The sequence below is a fragment of the Antechinus flavipes genome, chromosome 4 (genome assembly GCF_016432865.1).
Source record: "Antechinus flavipes isolate AdamAnt ecotype Samford, QLD, Australia chromosome 4, AdamAnt_v2, whole genome shotgun sequence".
Lineage (NCBI taxonomy): Eukaryota > Metazoa > Chordata > Mammalia > Dasyuromorphia > Dasyuridae > Antechinus > Antechinus flavipes.
The window spans coordinates 344,951,842-344,968,626 of record NC_067401.1 but is presented as its reverse complement, the minus strand read 5'-3'; the positions used below and the strand labels follow the sequence as shown (position 1 = coordinate 344,968,626).

The 16,785-nt window shown below is 34.3% G+C and overlaps 1 protein-coding gene across 1 annotated transcript in view; it reads left to right on the top strand.

Annotated features, from left to right (window-relative positions):
• NOX3 (NADPH oxidase 3) overlaps positions 1 to 16,785 on the top strand; it is a 109,146-nt gene that overhangs the window by 78,813 nt on the left and 13,548 nt on the right. Inside the window, exon 10 of the mRNA XM_051997994.1 lies at positions 13,317 to 13,408. Coding sequence (XP_051853954.1) covers positions 13,317 to 13,408 — 92 coding nt within the window. The remainder of the gene's footprint in view (positions 1 to 13,316; positions 13,409 to 16,785) is intronic.

The following is a 16,785-nucleotide window of genomic DNA, read 5'->3' as shown; positions in this document are numbered from 1 at the left end:
ATCCATCTTGAGATGCCATCCATACTATATCAGGTCATGATGACCCAGTATATATTTGCTGATTTGAATTTTAGCCAGTAACTCACTTACTCAGAACTGTCTATCTGAGCCAGTGTCTACTGCTATTTCCTTTTTTGATATACTCAAAAATTTTATCTGCCAACATAAACCTTAAAATCCCAGCAGTAATTTAAGATCTGAGTTAAAACAATAGGTAATTACACTGAATTTCTTAATAGTAGAAGATTAGTGGGTCCTTTAAACTTTAGACCCTTTCAGGCTTTAGAGCGGTGACTAGGACAATAAGCAATGATGTTGATAAGAGGTGACCAAAGCTTTAAAGCAGAGTATTATTGATCCTGCATTATTATTATTGATTTTGGAGAAGCTAGGTGCCATAATATTAGGGCACTGGCCTTGGAATCAGGAAGACTGATTTTTAAATCTGTACTCAAACACTTAATAGCTGTATGATCCTGAGCAAGTCTTTGCCTCAGTTCCTCATCTATAAAATGGGTGAGTGAAGGAAATGATAGACCACTCTAGTATCTTTGCCAAAAAAAAAAAAAAAAAAAAAAAAAGCAAGTGTAAAGTATAACAAATAGTTGGACATGACTCCAGTGACTCAACAATAATAGCAGCATTGATTTTGGATTGTAGTGGCAATCAAAGAACACAGGAGAACAAAGGAACTGAAAGTTCTACCCTTTTAAAAATTGGACTTCAAATCTTCTCCATAGTCTCCCAAGAGGCACTTGTTTCTGTGACTAAATAGACACACACTCTGCTATTGTATTTCTGTAATAATTCTCACCAAATTACATATGATTTTCTTTTTACAAATTAACAATCTTCCATTTTCCCACCTACAGAGTATATAATTGAATAGTATTATCTTCTAATCAGTTGTCCAGTGTCCAGAGCTTAAAAGAGCTAATGTTTATATTACATAATCTAGCTATTTTAAATATTAATTATGCTGATGAATCTCTACTAAACTATAACTCAGATGCCTCATCATAACATAGTGATAAGCAACTTTGGGTCATTAAAGATTTTATGGAACACAAACTTTGGTAGAACTATCAAGCTGGAAATTCCTGGCCACACACTATGGGTCAGATGTTGGAGATCCAATCTGGCTAAGTTAAGAGTGGCTCTTCAAGAGATATTTGGTCATGAAATGATGAATTATTTTGAACACAGCAATTTATGAAGACCATCACCTAAAAGTTTCAGGAATTCCTCTCTGTTTCAATGAAAGCATACCCTACACGAGGGACATGTTAATCTTTTGATACTTTAAATTGCCACTAAATACAATCAATAATTTCAGATAGAAATGATTTTCTAAATGTATTTTTAAATAAAGGTGTAGAGTTTTATAGAGTGCACCTAAATTTCAGAGAGCCATTTCAGGTACTCAATGAAATTCTATTAGTCTGTGTTCCAAGTTTCCTATATTTATACATGGGTTTTACTTTCATGTATTATTCTAGTTCTTTATTTTATATTGCTTTTCTCACTCAAAAAACTTTGTATTCCATATTTTCTACTTCCATAATATCTTCACAACATTATTGTGATAAACTTTCTCTTAACTTATGATTGATTTTGATTTTTTGTTGATGTTGATGAATTTGTCTAGCCCAGAAACTCAGATGGGCATCTATAGGGAAGTGAAAGGGACCTTGATGAGTCCAATTCCCTCATTTTACAAATGAGTCAATTTGTCCAGGGTCACACAGCTCCTAAGGGTCTGAAGTTTGGAGCCTTCCTGCCTTGAGGGCTAGTACACTCTCCACAAGACCACACCACATAGCCTCTCATTAAGATGTTAACCAAGACACGGAATGGTCTCAATTTGCATCACGGGAGGCAATACCCACACCACTGAAATCACGATTTCTGAAATATTGATGTTGAAATAATATTATCAGCAGCTGCCTATATCTAGCCATGACTCTCAATTTCAATATAATTCCTTTCCCCACTGCCACCTTAGAGATGCCATTGTAAATAATAAATGCCCCAGTCTGTGAGGGAGTTCTCCTGTTATCGCTGTTCCTGCCATTGATACTGTTATAATGTCAGAAGACAGTGTGGAAGCCTCTAGTCCATTAGGAAGATTCTCATTATTGGACTTTTAGGAGGACTTAGATCTGAGAGAACAAGGATGGGTCGCAACCTATGAAGCTGAAGGGAAATTCATTTGAGTATTTGAAAGCCCCACCTAGTGGGTAATATTAATGGTAATAGTAATCCTTGCAACATTTCATCCCAGGGGAAGCTAGAGAACAATCTTGAAGCAGAGATTTTTATATGTGAATTCCTGCTTGAGATGTAATTTTGTGCTTTAAAATATCAGCATGGATTTCTTTTTTTCAAGATTTGCTTAAGAGGTGAAAAAAAATGTGTATCCCAGTAAATAAAATGAGATTTTCATATATAGATTTTTAAAATGTAGAACAATGCCTGCCATTTAATTAGAAGTTGACTAGAACCATATTGTATGAATGATTTTTATCTCACCCATTGTTTTCAGGAATGTAAAAATACTTTCATGTTAATTTGGGTAAATGTGTCCATCTGGTTTCACATTTGCCTGTATGCACACCCTTCATTTCTCATTTGTACATGTGCATAGTACTTCACACTCAGATTATAACACACAGGAATTCTATTGACTGAAATAATTTGCAAGCACATTTATATTAACTTTTTAAAATAATTAAATAATCCAATATAAAATGGATTGTACTATAGCTGGACTGATGACACTCTTCCTTTCTTTAGTGTATTATCTTTGCATAACACTTTTTTTTTTTCAAAATCAACTAGCTCCCTAGCTTTAAACTATCATCATGATCTCAAATACACAATACTCTTACTTTATTGGAAGGTTTGATTTCTAGGTGGCTGATTTTGGAATTCTTTCTTTGATTTATTAGCCATATACTATGGCTTAAATGGTACCTAGAATACTGAGAGATCTGATTCAGCTATTCTAGCAGTCTCCAAAAAGTAATAGAGCCCCAAATGTTTGCCCAATCGGGAATGGGGATGGCAACTACAATCACTAGATATGTCCACTGGGAACACATCTAAAAGAAGGAAAAAAAAAACTGTAATACTGTTCATTGACTCTGTACTTACACTATAACAGGGGACAATAGATTCACATATAAAATGGATTTGGTCCTATTATTTAAATCCTTGCTAAAATGATTTCCATAATAGTGATAAATTCAAAACCCAAAATCTATAAGCAGAAAAAATATAGAGACATGGCTATATTTGATTTTGTTTTATGTGTTTCTAGATAATTAAAAAAAAAAAAACTATTTTGTCCTGTCCCCTATGGCTGACTTTTAACAAACAAGGAGGAGAGAAAGAAGGAAGATAAAAATGAGAGCTCAAATTTCAGTCTTCTAAGGATCTCAGCACCATTTAGACAAATCTTTAACTAGCAAAAAAGTAAGAGGTGACATGAATTTGGCTTGAAAAACTATGCTGCACTGTTCAACAATATAATTGAATATTATTGAGATATTGTTGTAGGCATTAATGAAAGAATATATAATAAGAAGTTAGAAATGAGTGATGGCAGTTCCAAATAGAACAATATTGCAATATTAGAATGCTTACCTCACTATAGTATTAAAGCCACTAACAGCAATAATAATTCCCAAAAGAATGTTCTGTGAAATATAATCATGTGACAAATTATTTGAGAGAGTTTCTAGTTGTGAAAAATAAAAGTTTCCCCAAAAGGAATAAACCAAAGTTGGGCCTATTATGTAGACCAGAAATGAACTTTGAGTATGTAGCCCTTGTGTCTTCTTTCTAAGTCCCTATAAATCCAAAGGAAAGATTCTATTTATTGATTTTATTTGCAGAATGCACTCTGGGCATAGAGTAATTTGATTTCTTTTTTTAAATGGGGCTTAGAGTCTGTCTTTCCAGGCATATAACTTACCAAGCATAAAAGCCAACACATAAAAACAAACATACAATTTAAAGATAGGGTGCTCAAGGCAGTAGGAGCAAGGAAGCCAGAGAGGTGGTAGGATTACTCCTGAGTTTACTATGCATCCATATATCTGCAGGATTTAAATCTCCTGACATACAATATTTTGAATCCCATCTGTCCATAGCAGGGCTGAAGTGTTTGAGGGCGGGAGGGAGAGCTCCCAGAGAATAAGATGGATATTTAGCCAATGTAGAAGTGAAAAATTGAATTTTCTTCTTCGTTGCTAGAATTTTTTATTATTAAATTCCAAAGATGAGGCTCTTAACAGGTTTTAGTACTTTTGTACTCATTTAAATTTTGTTCTCTTCTCAGCAAAATCAGCAGCACTAGATGGATCAATGCCGATAATGCTGCTTCTATTCCAGAGCCTTATGGATTCACACAGGTCTATAACTTTTAGATTGTAAACTGAAGAATGATACACACTGTTTCTACATTTTGTTTACTGAAACCCCTTTTAAAAAATAATCTAAGTAATCTCGGAAAGTTATATTTTATAGGAGGATTTTCCACCGCTTACTAAATTCTTTTGGGGATCTGTAGTACTTGTCCATGGGCTACATCTGCCACATCTGTGCTAGAACAGCTTTGTGAGGATTTTCTGCTTTATGAATTGTAATATTTATTCATAAATGGATGTTTGTCTATGAAAAACATAAATGCTATAGAAAGGTACACTAAGGTAAAGGATGTCTCATCATCATCATCAAAAGCTAGCATTTTTATAGTGCTTTAAAGTTTTCAAAGTACTTTGCTTATGTTATCTCACTTTTATTATCACCATTTTACAGATAAGAAAACTAAGGATTCGCCTAAAGTCATTCAGTTAATAGTTGATTGAGACAGGATTTGAACTCAGGTCTTAAGGACTTCAGGTCCCATATTATACCTACTATGCCATCTGCCCCTAGGTATGAGCTTTGGTCCCAGAAAGATAAATAAAGAATGAATTTTCAACCTTAGTGTATAAGGAAACCCATGCCCTTGCACATAGTAGATATTTAGTAATTTTCTGGAGCTGTGTTCCAAGGACAGTGGTGACTTTTGTGAATGTATCTAAATAGAAATATGACACACAAAATTAGGGAACAGCTATTTTTCCAATTTGTCAAGAATGAAGAAATTGTAAAGAAGAAATTTATGAAATAAATTGGGAAAACTAGGTTACAGCTAGACTGTAGAGCAACATTTATGTATACATCTTTCTGGTCATTATTTAAAAAATTTATATATGTATGTAAATTATATCTATATATATATATGTATATATGTATGTGTGTAGATATATATATGCATATATATATATGCATATATATATATATATATATATATATATATATATATATATATATATATATATATATATATTTCCTTTTTTGAGGCAATTGGGGTTAAATGACATGCCCAGCATCACATAGCTAGAAACAGTTAAGTGTCTGAGGCTGAGTTTGAACTTGCGTTTTCCCAACTTCAGGGCTGGCGCTCTGTTAACTGTGCCATCTAGCTGTCCCTGTTATTAAAATTTTAAATTAACATTTATGTTGTAATGAGCAAGTAGTGCTATCAATATCTCTGTGAAAAATAAATGTTGTAAAAAATATGAGCAACTAAAATATAGAGAACTAGAATGCATACATGTTTAGCACAGCTATCATAAATGTGTCCAAGGTTGAACAATAAAAATCTTCGGTTTTTTATCAGTTGATAAGCTGGCGAATGTCCATAGAAAGAAAACTAGTATAGTAAATATCCTTGTGATTATATTATTTGAGAATCAGTTGAAGAAATTGGGGGTGCTTAGCCTGAGAAAGATAAGCCTTGAAAAAAACTTGATAAATAACTTCTAAGCAACTGAAGGTCAGTCATGTGGAAGAGAACCTCAGAGACAGAATCAGGAACAATTAGTGGAAATTACAAAGAGATAGATTTAAGTTATTGGGGAAAACATCCTAGAAGCTATTCATAGGACTAGGACTGCTTCAAAAAATAGTGAGTTCTCCTTCTTTGAAAGTTTTCAAGAGGGAACTTGAATTCAAAGCTTCCTAAACTGTAAATCACAACTCCATATGGGGTCTCATAACTGAATGTGAGATCATGAAATTATGATTTATTATCAGTGAATATTTTTGTATATCCATTTTATATACCTGGAATCATGTAAAATTTTCTCTGATAAAAAGGGGTCACAAGTCAAAGAAGTTTAAGAATCCTTGGACTAAATCATCACTCTTTGTTATGGGCCAGAACTTGAAACAAGGTGCTAAGTCAGTAGAATTGATAGAGACAATGGTTGTTTAGCATAGTGCTTAACAGTTCTCTAGTTCAGTACGCATATTTAGTACTTACTATAGTTCCACAAGATTCACACCTATGATGAGAGAGCATATAAGCTCGGACAAGCTCAGCCAGGATGAGAACTAGGGAAGACCAGAGAAGTCGTGGCAGTCTTCTTGCCTCCCCAACAGAAACCAAGAGGAGCTCAAGAAACTGTCAGAAGCAGAGAAGACAAAGGACTGGTGGCAGGAGCTTAAGCTCTCGGAACCAAGGAGAAAGATAGGCCTCTAAGAAAGCTAACCAGGCCCTAGGAAAGGAGACAAGACTAGGAAAAAGATAATAAAGGATTTGGACTGTAATACCTAGCTGCACTTGGGGTGATTACTAAACTGAAACGAAGGCTGCTCCCAGAAGCTCCCCAAGAAACCTGCTTCCAGAGAACATTACATTTTAGAGAAGATTATTACAACTCTTAGATATGGTTTGTAGGAATTCTTTTGGGAATTGGTTGACATGGATGGTAACTGAGTCCTTTCCAACTCAAAAATTCTGATTGTTTGATGCTGTGTAATACCCAGAGTTTTGGGATGATAGCATAAACATTATACAGTATATAAACTACAGACTTAAATGTGATAATGTAGCTGTGAACTACAGGGAAGTAATTCAAATAACTTTAGTTCTCCATTCATTTTTTAAGTGCCTTACATGCAAGATATTAAGTATTCTAGCCATTGAGAAAAAAGACAAAAATTATAAACAGTTCTATCCTCAAGAAGTTTATATTATGTGTTAAGAAATAACAAGGTAATTTGATGAGAAAGAGTGTACTGTAACAATGTGTGGGATCGAGAAAGCATCCCTTATAAAATGGTCAATGAAATGAGTGTCACAAATATGAGACTGGTATCCAGCATTTGAAATTGGTATAGCTCCTTGCAAAAATAAATATGGTTTGAGAAGGCAAAACACTGACAATAATATAAAAATAAATCACCAGTAAAATGTATTTTTATTATTATATAAACAAACTGAATTAATATTATATGTAGAAGTATATATGTCATATATACACATATATGTATATGGCAACTTTAAGACTTATAAAATGCTTTACATATGTTATCTCATTTGATCTTCACAACAACATTTGAAGTGAATGCTTTTATTATATCCATTTTATGAATGAGGAAACTGAGACTGAGAGATTGTGAGATACCTAGAGTCACACAGCTAATAAGTATTTGATATAGAAACTGAAGTTGGTTTTTCCTGATTGCAAGTCTCACACTCTATCTAACCGCCTAGCTGCCTTCATATTTTTAAATGAATCTTGGAGGCAGAAAATCCAAGACCATTAAGTTCCTCAAATAGTGACTACATGTACAAATCATAAAATAGTCTTAATCTATGCATGAGGAGGCTGTCAGTCCTGGAAACATCCCCATCCCTGGCATTGCCTTTAATCAAGGAATCAGGTGAATAATAAAATCATGCAGACTAGGACCATCTATCTGAGGTACCATATACCAGGAGTGAGTCAATCAGGAGAGGTGCTGATCAACTTTATGAGGCTACCATTCATTTGTTCTGATTCATGGTGTTTATGTACCAGATGCCCCAACTGGCTTTACACTCTCCACAGACCCTGAATGCTCTCTTTGGGATTCTTTTCATCTTTCATTTGTGGAACTTTGTGATTTGGGTCATGTATTAGTATGTTTTATATATATGCAAATGCTAGTGACAGAGAATCAAAAGCTAAACTACTCTACCCACCTAATATTATCCCAAATTTTTAAATAAGGCTAGTCAAAGAAAGGAGTTGGAAACTTGTAAGAGAGTAGCACTATTATCTAAATGTTAATTCACATAGGTTTATAATAATTTCAAGGTACATCTTATAATAACTTTGTAATAACAATGGCTTATTCCATCCCAATCCATCCCTTTAAGTTCAACTGGGCATGGGGAAAGAAAGAAAGAAGAGGCACAGAAAGCATATACATCTTGGAACAACTTCATTGAATCAAATAGTTGTATTAGTGGGCATCTTTTTTGAAAAAGAATTTTCTGGAATTTTGCCATGGATATGAGGACTTTTCAAGTAGCAGTTAGAATTCAGAGAGGAAATTAGTTTAAATGTACTGTAATTATAAATTACTGTAATTACCTTTTGCCAGGTACCTTTGAAAGCAGGGTTGGAAATTGTGTTGAACCATCAGTTCCTGTCACAGATGTCATGTCCTGGAAGTAGTCCCTTTTATTAATGATTCTCAGAGGCATAATAATAATTGGAATTCAGTTAAATGAGGAAGAACATGTTGAGACATATACTGGAATGGATTGGGCTATAAGTACTTCCCTGCAAAAAGTCAATTATTGCAATAATAAAGAGCAGTATTTGAGTAGTTGCTATGGATTCTAGAAATTTCACTATAGAGTGCCTATGGTGTTATAGGCTTGGATTTTGAGGGTGCCATAGAAATCAATCAGAAAAATTAATCAAAACTCTTTGAGGGTTTCATATACTCCCAGAGATGAGCTAAAATATGATTACTATGATTATTAGAATTTCTAATCCCAGACAACTGGACCATAGACAACTGGAACCATTTTAATAGAGTGGACTTCTGTTGGAACAGAGTGGACCATAATTTACCTAGTATAACTTGGAAGATAGAAGGAAGGTCTCACTACTCTGAAATACCCCACAATCTTTCATCAGGCAAGGTCCTATTGAACAGGTCAGAGGCACACATAGTTTGACATGCCAATAATAACAAATTTTTAAAATTTATATCTTTCTTTGTATTTTCTGTGTCTGTAACAGTGTGTAGATAAACATAATTAATGTTTAATAAAATGTTTAAGTCAAATCAAGAAGCATCCATTAATCAAGAAGCATCCATTAATCCAGAAGCATCCATTAAATGTCTACTGATTTCTAAGCATTGGGAATACAAACAAAGGCAAAAGGATAGTCACTCTTCTCATAGCTCACACAGGGAGAAACAACATGAAAAGAGCTATGTTGAAACAAAATATATACAGAATAAATTGGAAAAAATCAACAGAAGGAAGATATTAACATTAAAGGGGAACAAGAAAGGCCTCCTGGATAAGGTGGAGTTTTAGTTAAGACCTTTAGTTAAGATGGAAGCCAGGAAAGCCAGGAGGCAAAGATGAGGAGGGTGGGGATTCTAGACTTAGAGACATTTAGTGAAAATGGTCAATCATTAGATAGTGTGTCTTGTGAAAGGAACTGCAAAGAAACTAATGTTACTAGATTGCAAAGTGTGCATGAGTAAGTGTGGTTAAGAAAATCTGGAAAGATTGGAAAGATCCAGGTTATAAAGGGCTTTGAATGACAGAGGATTTTTACATTTGATTCTGGAGGTGAGTTTCCTTAGGACAAGAAATTTCATTCAGTGATCTTTCTGCCTCTTTTTCTTTCCCCTGAAAGCACAAACAAACTAGGACTGGGAGTAGAGTGGATTGTAGACTAGAATTGAATTAATCCTACTTTTCCATATAAAAACAATTAAGCAATACAGCAATACTTTCTAACAGAATGATTGCAACTGAAAATGTTTATTTCCATTTTTAGTAGATTACGCTATTAACAGAAAGAAAGAAATGATGAGTGCTTTAATCATTTGTAATCAATATTATCAATTGAATTTGAACTGAGCTTTGTTGCCTTTTAGATTTGCTTTCATGGATGTGTTGTAGTCACTGTGCAATTAACTGTGTCACTTCATGCAAGGCTTCTCATGTTTCTTTAAGCTTTTTCTTGTTTATTACAACACAGTAATATTCTATTATATTCTCATCATAATTTGTTTACCATTCCCCAATTGCTGATAGTTCTTGCTATTTTAATGTCATTAATTAAAGTCATTATTCATTGAATATTAATTACTTCCCTATTACTATTACATACAAAAACAAAATAGTCCTGGCCCTCAAAAAGTTTACATTCTATGAGATTATAAATAAATTAGAAGAACAAAAGATAATTTACCTTTCAGATCTGTGGAGGAGGAAGGAATTTGTGACCAAAGAAGAACTAAAGATCATTATTGATCACAAAGTAGATAATTTTGATTATATTAAGTTAAAAAGTTTTGTACAAACAAAACTAATGCAGAGAAGATTAGAAGGGAAAACAATAAACTGGGAAAACATTTTTACATTCAAAGGTTCTGATAAAGGCCTCATTTCCAAAATATATAATTGACTCTAATTTATAAGAAATAAATCCATTTTCCAATTGATAAATGGTCAAAGGATATGAACAGACAATTTTCACAGAAGAAATTGAAATTATTTCTAGTCATATGGAAAGGTGCTCCAAATCATTATTGATCAGAGAAATGCAAATTAAGATAACTCTGAGATACCATCACATACCTCTCAGATTAGCTAAGATGACAGGAAAAGATAATGATGAATGTTGGAGAGGATATGGGAAAACTGAGACACTGATACGTGGTTGGTGGAACTGATTAGATCCAATCATTCCAGAGAGCAATTTGGAACTTGCTCAAAAAGTTATCAAATTGTGCATACACAAACCTTTGATCCAGCAGTGTTTTTACTGGGCTTATATCCCAAAGAGATCTTAAAGAAGGGAAAAGGACCCACATGTACAAAAATGTTTGTGACAGCTCTTTTTGTAGTGGCGAGAAACTGGAAACTGAATGAATGCCCATCAATTGGAGAATGGCTGAATAAATTGTGATATATGAGTGTTATGAATGTTATTGTTCTGTAAGAAACAACCAACAGGACAATTTCAGAGAGGCCTAGAGAGACTTACATGAATTGATGCTAAGTGAAATGAGCAGAACCAGGAGATCATTACTTCAACAGCAACACTATACGATGATCAATTCTGATAGATGTGGCTCTTCAACAATGAAATGAACCAAATATGTCCCAATTGTTCAGTAATGAACAGAACCAGCTACACCCAGAGAGAGAACTATGGAAAATGAGTGTGGACCCACAACATAACATTTCCACTCTTTCTGTTATTATTTGCTTGCATTTTTGTTTTACTTCTCAAGTTTTTTTTTTCTTTCTTTCTAGATCCAATTTTTCTTGTGCAGCAAAATAACTGTATATATATATATGTATATAGTATTTAACATATACTTTAACATATTTAACATGTATTGGACTACTTGCCATCTAGGTGTGGGGGTTGGGGGAAGGAGGGGAAAAGTTGGAACAGAAGGTTTTGGAAGAGTCAATGTTGAAAAATTGTCCATGCATATGTTTTGTAAATAAAAAGCTATAATAATAATAAAATTAAATTAAATTTTTAAAAGTATACATTCTATAGGAGTGAAACGTGTACAGTAATGAGTGTACACAGAATATGGATCAGGAATACCAGGACAGTAATGCTTGAGTTACCAATTAAGTAATGGAGCATATGCATACATTTTTACACCAGTCAGCCCATACAAAATACATGCAAAGCAAACACCAAAAAAAAAAAAAAAAAAAAAATTGACAGGAAGACATTAAAAACTGGAGAAATAAAAAAAAAAAAGCTTTGAGTAATCTGAGGGTCTTGAATTGATCCTGAAAGAATATTAGTGAACCCTCAGAAGCGGAGGCAAAGAGAGAATACATTCTAGGATGGATGGATAGATATGTCAGAAATATATGCTGGAATCAGATTGTAAGGAATTTTAAATGCCGACCTGAGGAGTTTATACTCCATGCAAGTTATAATAGATAATCACTTGAGGTTTTAAATAAGGGGAGTGACATAGTTAGACTATGCTTGAAGAATATTAATTTGGTGTCTGAGAAGCATGGCAGAAGAGTGTGAATTATTTTGGGAGAAAATGGAACCAAGGAAAGCAGATGGAGGAAACTGTAATAATATAGGAAAAAAATAATGAGGTCCTTAACTAGGAATGTTAACCCTTAACCATAAGAGTTGAGAGAAGAAAATGAATGTGATGTGTCATAAAAGTAAAATTGACAAAATTTGGCAACTGACTGTGTTGAGGGGTGAGATACCCTAACAGCATTTGAGGGTCCCCAGGCCAGTGTCGAAGTTTTGCAAAAAAATCCACAGTCCCAATCTCCAAATGAGGTTTTGGCAAAAATGGGTTTATTGACACTGATCAGCTCTCTCAGTGGGCTCATTCCTAATTAGGAAAGTAACAAAGATTTGGGATACAGGCTTCAATTTTATTTAGCTTTCTATGGCCAGGGGCTAGGGAGTGATTTTGGATGAATGGAGAGACTCATTTCCAGGTTAATAAAAGATTGTGATTATTCCCCAGGTTAAGATCTACAAATGAACTGAAGGTGGAGATTATTTGGGGAGTTTCCCAGAGGCCCAGTGGAAGGATGGGAAGGAGTTGAGATTCAGGTGGAGATCATTTTAGAAGTTTCCTGAGACCAGGTAGAAGGGTGGGAAGGGGTTGTCCAGAGATTCAAGGTTTTCTAACTCAGGGCCACCCCCCACAAAAATCAGGGGATCACAGAGCTCTTATTATATCAACTGCACAACAGCTTCTGACTTCTTCTTTCCACAACTCACTAGATCTAGTTCCCTATTTTTGGTAACATGAAATATTTTTTCCATTCAGATGTGCAAGTGACACCCCCATTGACATCCATTTCTTTCAGCCATTTTTTCTTTTAGCTTCTTTTTTTTCTCCATTCCAACATCAAGTATTGTCCTTTCACTTTGTCCTTTAAAAAATGCAAATAACCTGGAAAGAAGCACACATTAAATCAATAATTCCTTAATAGGAATTGGTTTTTATCAAATTAGTTTCTTCTCTGTAATGACAAGAAGGAACCCAGAGCATAATTGTAGAAAGTCTAGATTGAAGAGAGGAGCGTAAAATTTGGGTGAAAGTGGAAGAGAGAAGAAACAAAGAAGTGAAGAAAAATATCATCTGTCTCACACAACAACCCTGAGTTAGCCTTGGTTCTTCTAACCCTGTTCTTGTTTTTGTCTTTACTATAGCAGTAACATTGGTGTATTCTTCTGTGGACCCAAAGCCCTCTCCAAGACTCTTCAAAAGATGTGTGATTTATATTCCTCAGCTGACCCCAAAGGTGTTCATTTTAATTATAACCAAGAAAATTTCTAAGTCACATTTTATAGTTTATCACTGTGTGCTTCTACATAAATGCTTTATGAATATATGTATATTATATATATATGTATATATATATATATAATTTTAATAATGTGTATATCTTCCACCAATACAGATCACCTTTCCACAACTTCTTATCCTGTGTGATTCCTGTCCATGAAGTCCCACATGTTTCTAACCAACACACCAGAGGCCTTCCTCTGGTTCTTTTAGCACTTCCATCTGTTGCTTCTAATTCTCCCCCATATAACTGACTCACCTCCTTTATGGCCATATATATTATTTTCTATATTTACATGATTTCTTATAAGTCACCAACATTCAAAGATTTCAGAATATGTATACTTGTGATTTTAGGAGTGCTCATTTGATTACTTATAATTTTGACTCTTTTAAGATCATATTGTTTTATTACCAAATTCATAGCTAGATAGAATTGCAAAGAAAATTATTGTAAATGAAAGGAATATTAGTGGCAGCAAACAGTTTTTGGCTCAATGAGAACACTGTGCAGTTTTCCAAATGTGATTTAACTGAATCTCCTCTCCCTACCTAATTCTGAACCCAAATTATTGCCCATCTGCTTTGTTTGTGCAAGATGCATTGCTTGACTAATTCAAGTGCCCATCTCACTGTAATATACATTTTCATTCACTTTGTTTCTGTGCTGTTGATAATTAGACCAAGATCTTCCATATCATTATAAATTTCAAAAAGAAGACTATTATTTCAGTTACATGCAATGAGTGTAATGTAATGTGAATGTAGCATTTTAAATTACTATCAAAGTATTTTCACATATTTGTTGTTTGCTTGTTTTTTCTTGTGTTTTTTTTCTTTTGATCTGATTTTTCTTGTATAATATGACAAACATGGAAATATGTTTAAAAGTGTTACACATATTTAATCTTTATCAGATTGCTTATACCTTGGGGGGGAAGGGTAAGGAGGGAGAAAATTTTGCAACATAGTTTTACAAAAATGAATGTTGAGGGGCAGGTAGATGGCGCAGTAAATAGAGCACCAATTTTGAAGTCAGGAGGACCTGAGTTCAAATTTGATCTCAGATACTTATCACTTCCTAGGTGTGTGACCCTGGGCAAGTCACTTAACCCCAATTGACTCAGCAAAAAAAAAAAAAAAAAAAAAAAAGTTGAAAATTATCTTTACATCTATTTGAAAAAATCAAATACTATTTAAAAAATAAAATGCTATCAACAATAACCTCTTGGGTTTGAGAGACTCAGCAAGATATCTTTCAAGATAGCAAGGGGGAATATAACAGGCTTATGTCACCCTGTTTTGACATCTCTATGAAGTCAATACGAAGAAGATTTTGAATATAACTCTCCACTCAAATCACATCCACCTACCACAGTCTTTCATTATAGTTATATATGCATGCAAGATACCTCGTTGAAGGCAAGCCTTCAAGATTAGTTGTTTGGCAAATCAAATGCTTTGGAAAAATAAATAAATAATATGCATAGCATATTATGCCTTTTACCATCACTATGTGACTTTAAAGATATGGTTGGACTACAATCATAGGTTGTATGAAACAGCTACTCAGATCCCTTCCAATTCTTAAAATCTATGATTCTAGGCAGCTGGACTATCATAGATTTAAAAGAGAAGAAATCTTAACATGTAGTCTAAAGGTTTGCAACCTTTTTGTGTGTCATTGATATCTTTGATAATCTGCTGAAACCTATAGACTTTTTCTCAGAATAATGATCTGAAATGTACAAAATTAAGAATATAGTATTAAAAAGGAGACTATATTAAAATGAAGATATCAAAATTTTTCTTTAGAAAATATATGCAGGTGAATAAAGCACTGAACCTGGAGTTAGAAGGACCTGAATTCAAGTCCAATTTCAGACACATAACACTTCCTAATTGTGTGACTGTTCTATTAATGTTATGTGATTTTTAAGAGAAGTTCGAATCTGCTTTTATAAATGACGCTCTCAGGCTCAGTTAAAGTAAAGGTAAAATTTAATTATACAATGCACGGGATAGAATGCTTGCAATAACAACACATACAGCAAATAATGCACAAGAGGCAAAGAATAATAAGGATTATGATTAGAATAGCAGAGAAAGAGAGAGAATACATTACTCAGTACGATCGAGGGAGCTTCAACTCTAATTGGACGGCTGGGAAGGCCCCGATATTTCAGCCTGTGAGTCTCGATCAGGAAAGTCCTAGGCAGATCGTCATCTCCATAGGTGAGGCTTCAAAGTGGAGAATGCTTTGCCCACTTTTTATAGGGGTCCAAACAAAGAAGGCTTTGGGCCAAATGAAGACCTCATCTAAGACAAGGACGCACCAACTAGGGCTCCAGGTGGTTATAATCAAATGTTGCATTGATAAGGGGGCCAGTCCTTATCAACAGCAACAGTTCCAAGAAGTGGCGAGTTCCTGGAATCATATAATTGGAGCTAAAACACCGGTGGTACATGCCTGTCTTATAATTAAAAAGGAAAGAGTTGAAATATATGTTCTTATGGGTCAAGGAACAGTCAGGTTTTCATAGGAGAAGGAGTTAAAATATATGCTTTTGGGGTGAGAGAGTAGTCAAGTCCTCACAGGGAGAGTCACATCCTTCCTCAATTGGGTTCTCATGGTTTACATGGAAATTAGGTTCATATGGGGAAAGTCACGTCCTTACAATGATTTGAAATGAACTTACTACTAATAAGGAGATTTCTTATTCAGTGACCTTGGGCAAGTCATTTAGCTTCAATTGCCTCACAAAAGGAAAAAAAGAAAAAGAAAAGAAGTTCAGATTCCAGCTTAAGAACCTTTCATCTAATTCAACTTTTTCATTTTATAGAGAAAGCCTATATATAGACTATGTATACTCTATATATAGGAAGCTCTCATCTTCTTTATCCACACCTTCTTTGCAACTCCTGCTTTTGAAGAGCTTTCTAGCCCACTAAGAAATAAAATGACTTGCCCCTGGTCACACAGCTAGTAAGTGTCAGAGCAAGGATTTGAACTCAATTTTCCTGACTGCAGATCCAGTGCCCTACCCATTTCACCATTGTGCATGTTTTTTTAGCTAATGCTAAGTTACTGATAACTAGATTTTGAGGGCAGCCTTCAGGGATGAGATCCACCTGTTTAACAGTAAAATATCAAGACTATGCTTTCTGAGCCTATAAATGAGAATGTCATATGCAACAGAGGCAAAAGCCTTCCTGAAATCAAAACAGATTACATTTATCACAACCATCTTATCTTTAGCCTGTCACTCTATTGTAGAAGGAAATTAAATTGCTTCGTATTACTTTCTTTCACAAAACCATGTTGGTTGCAAT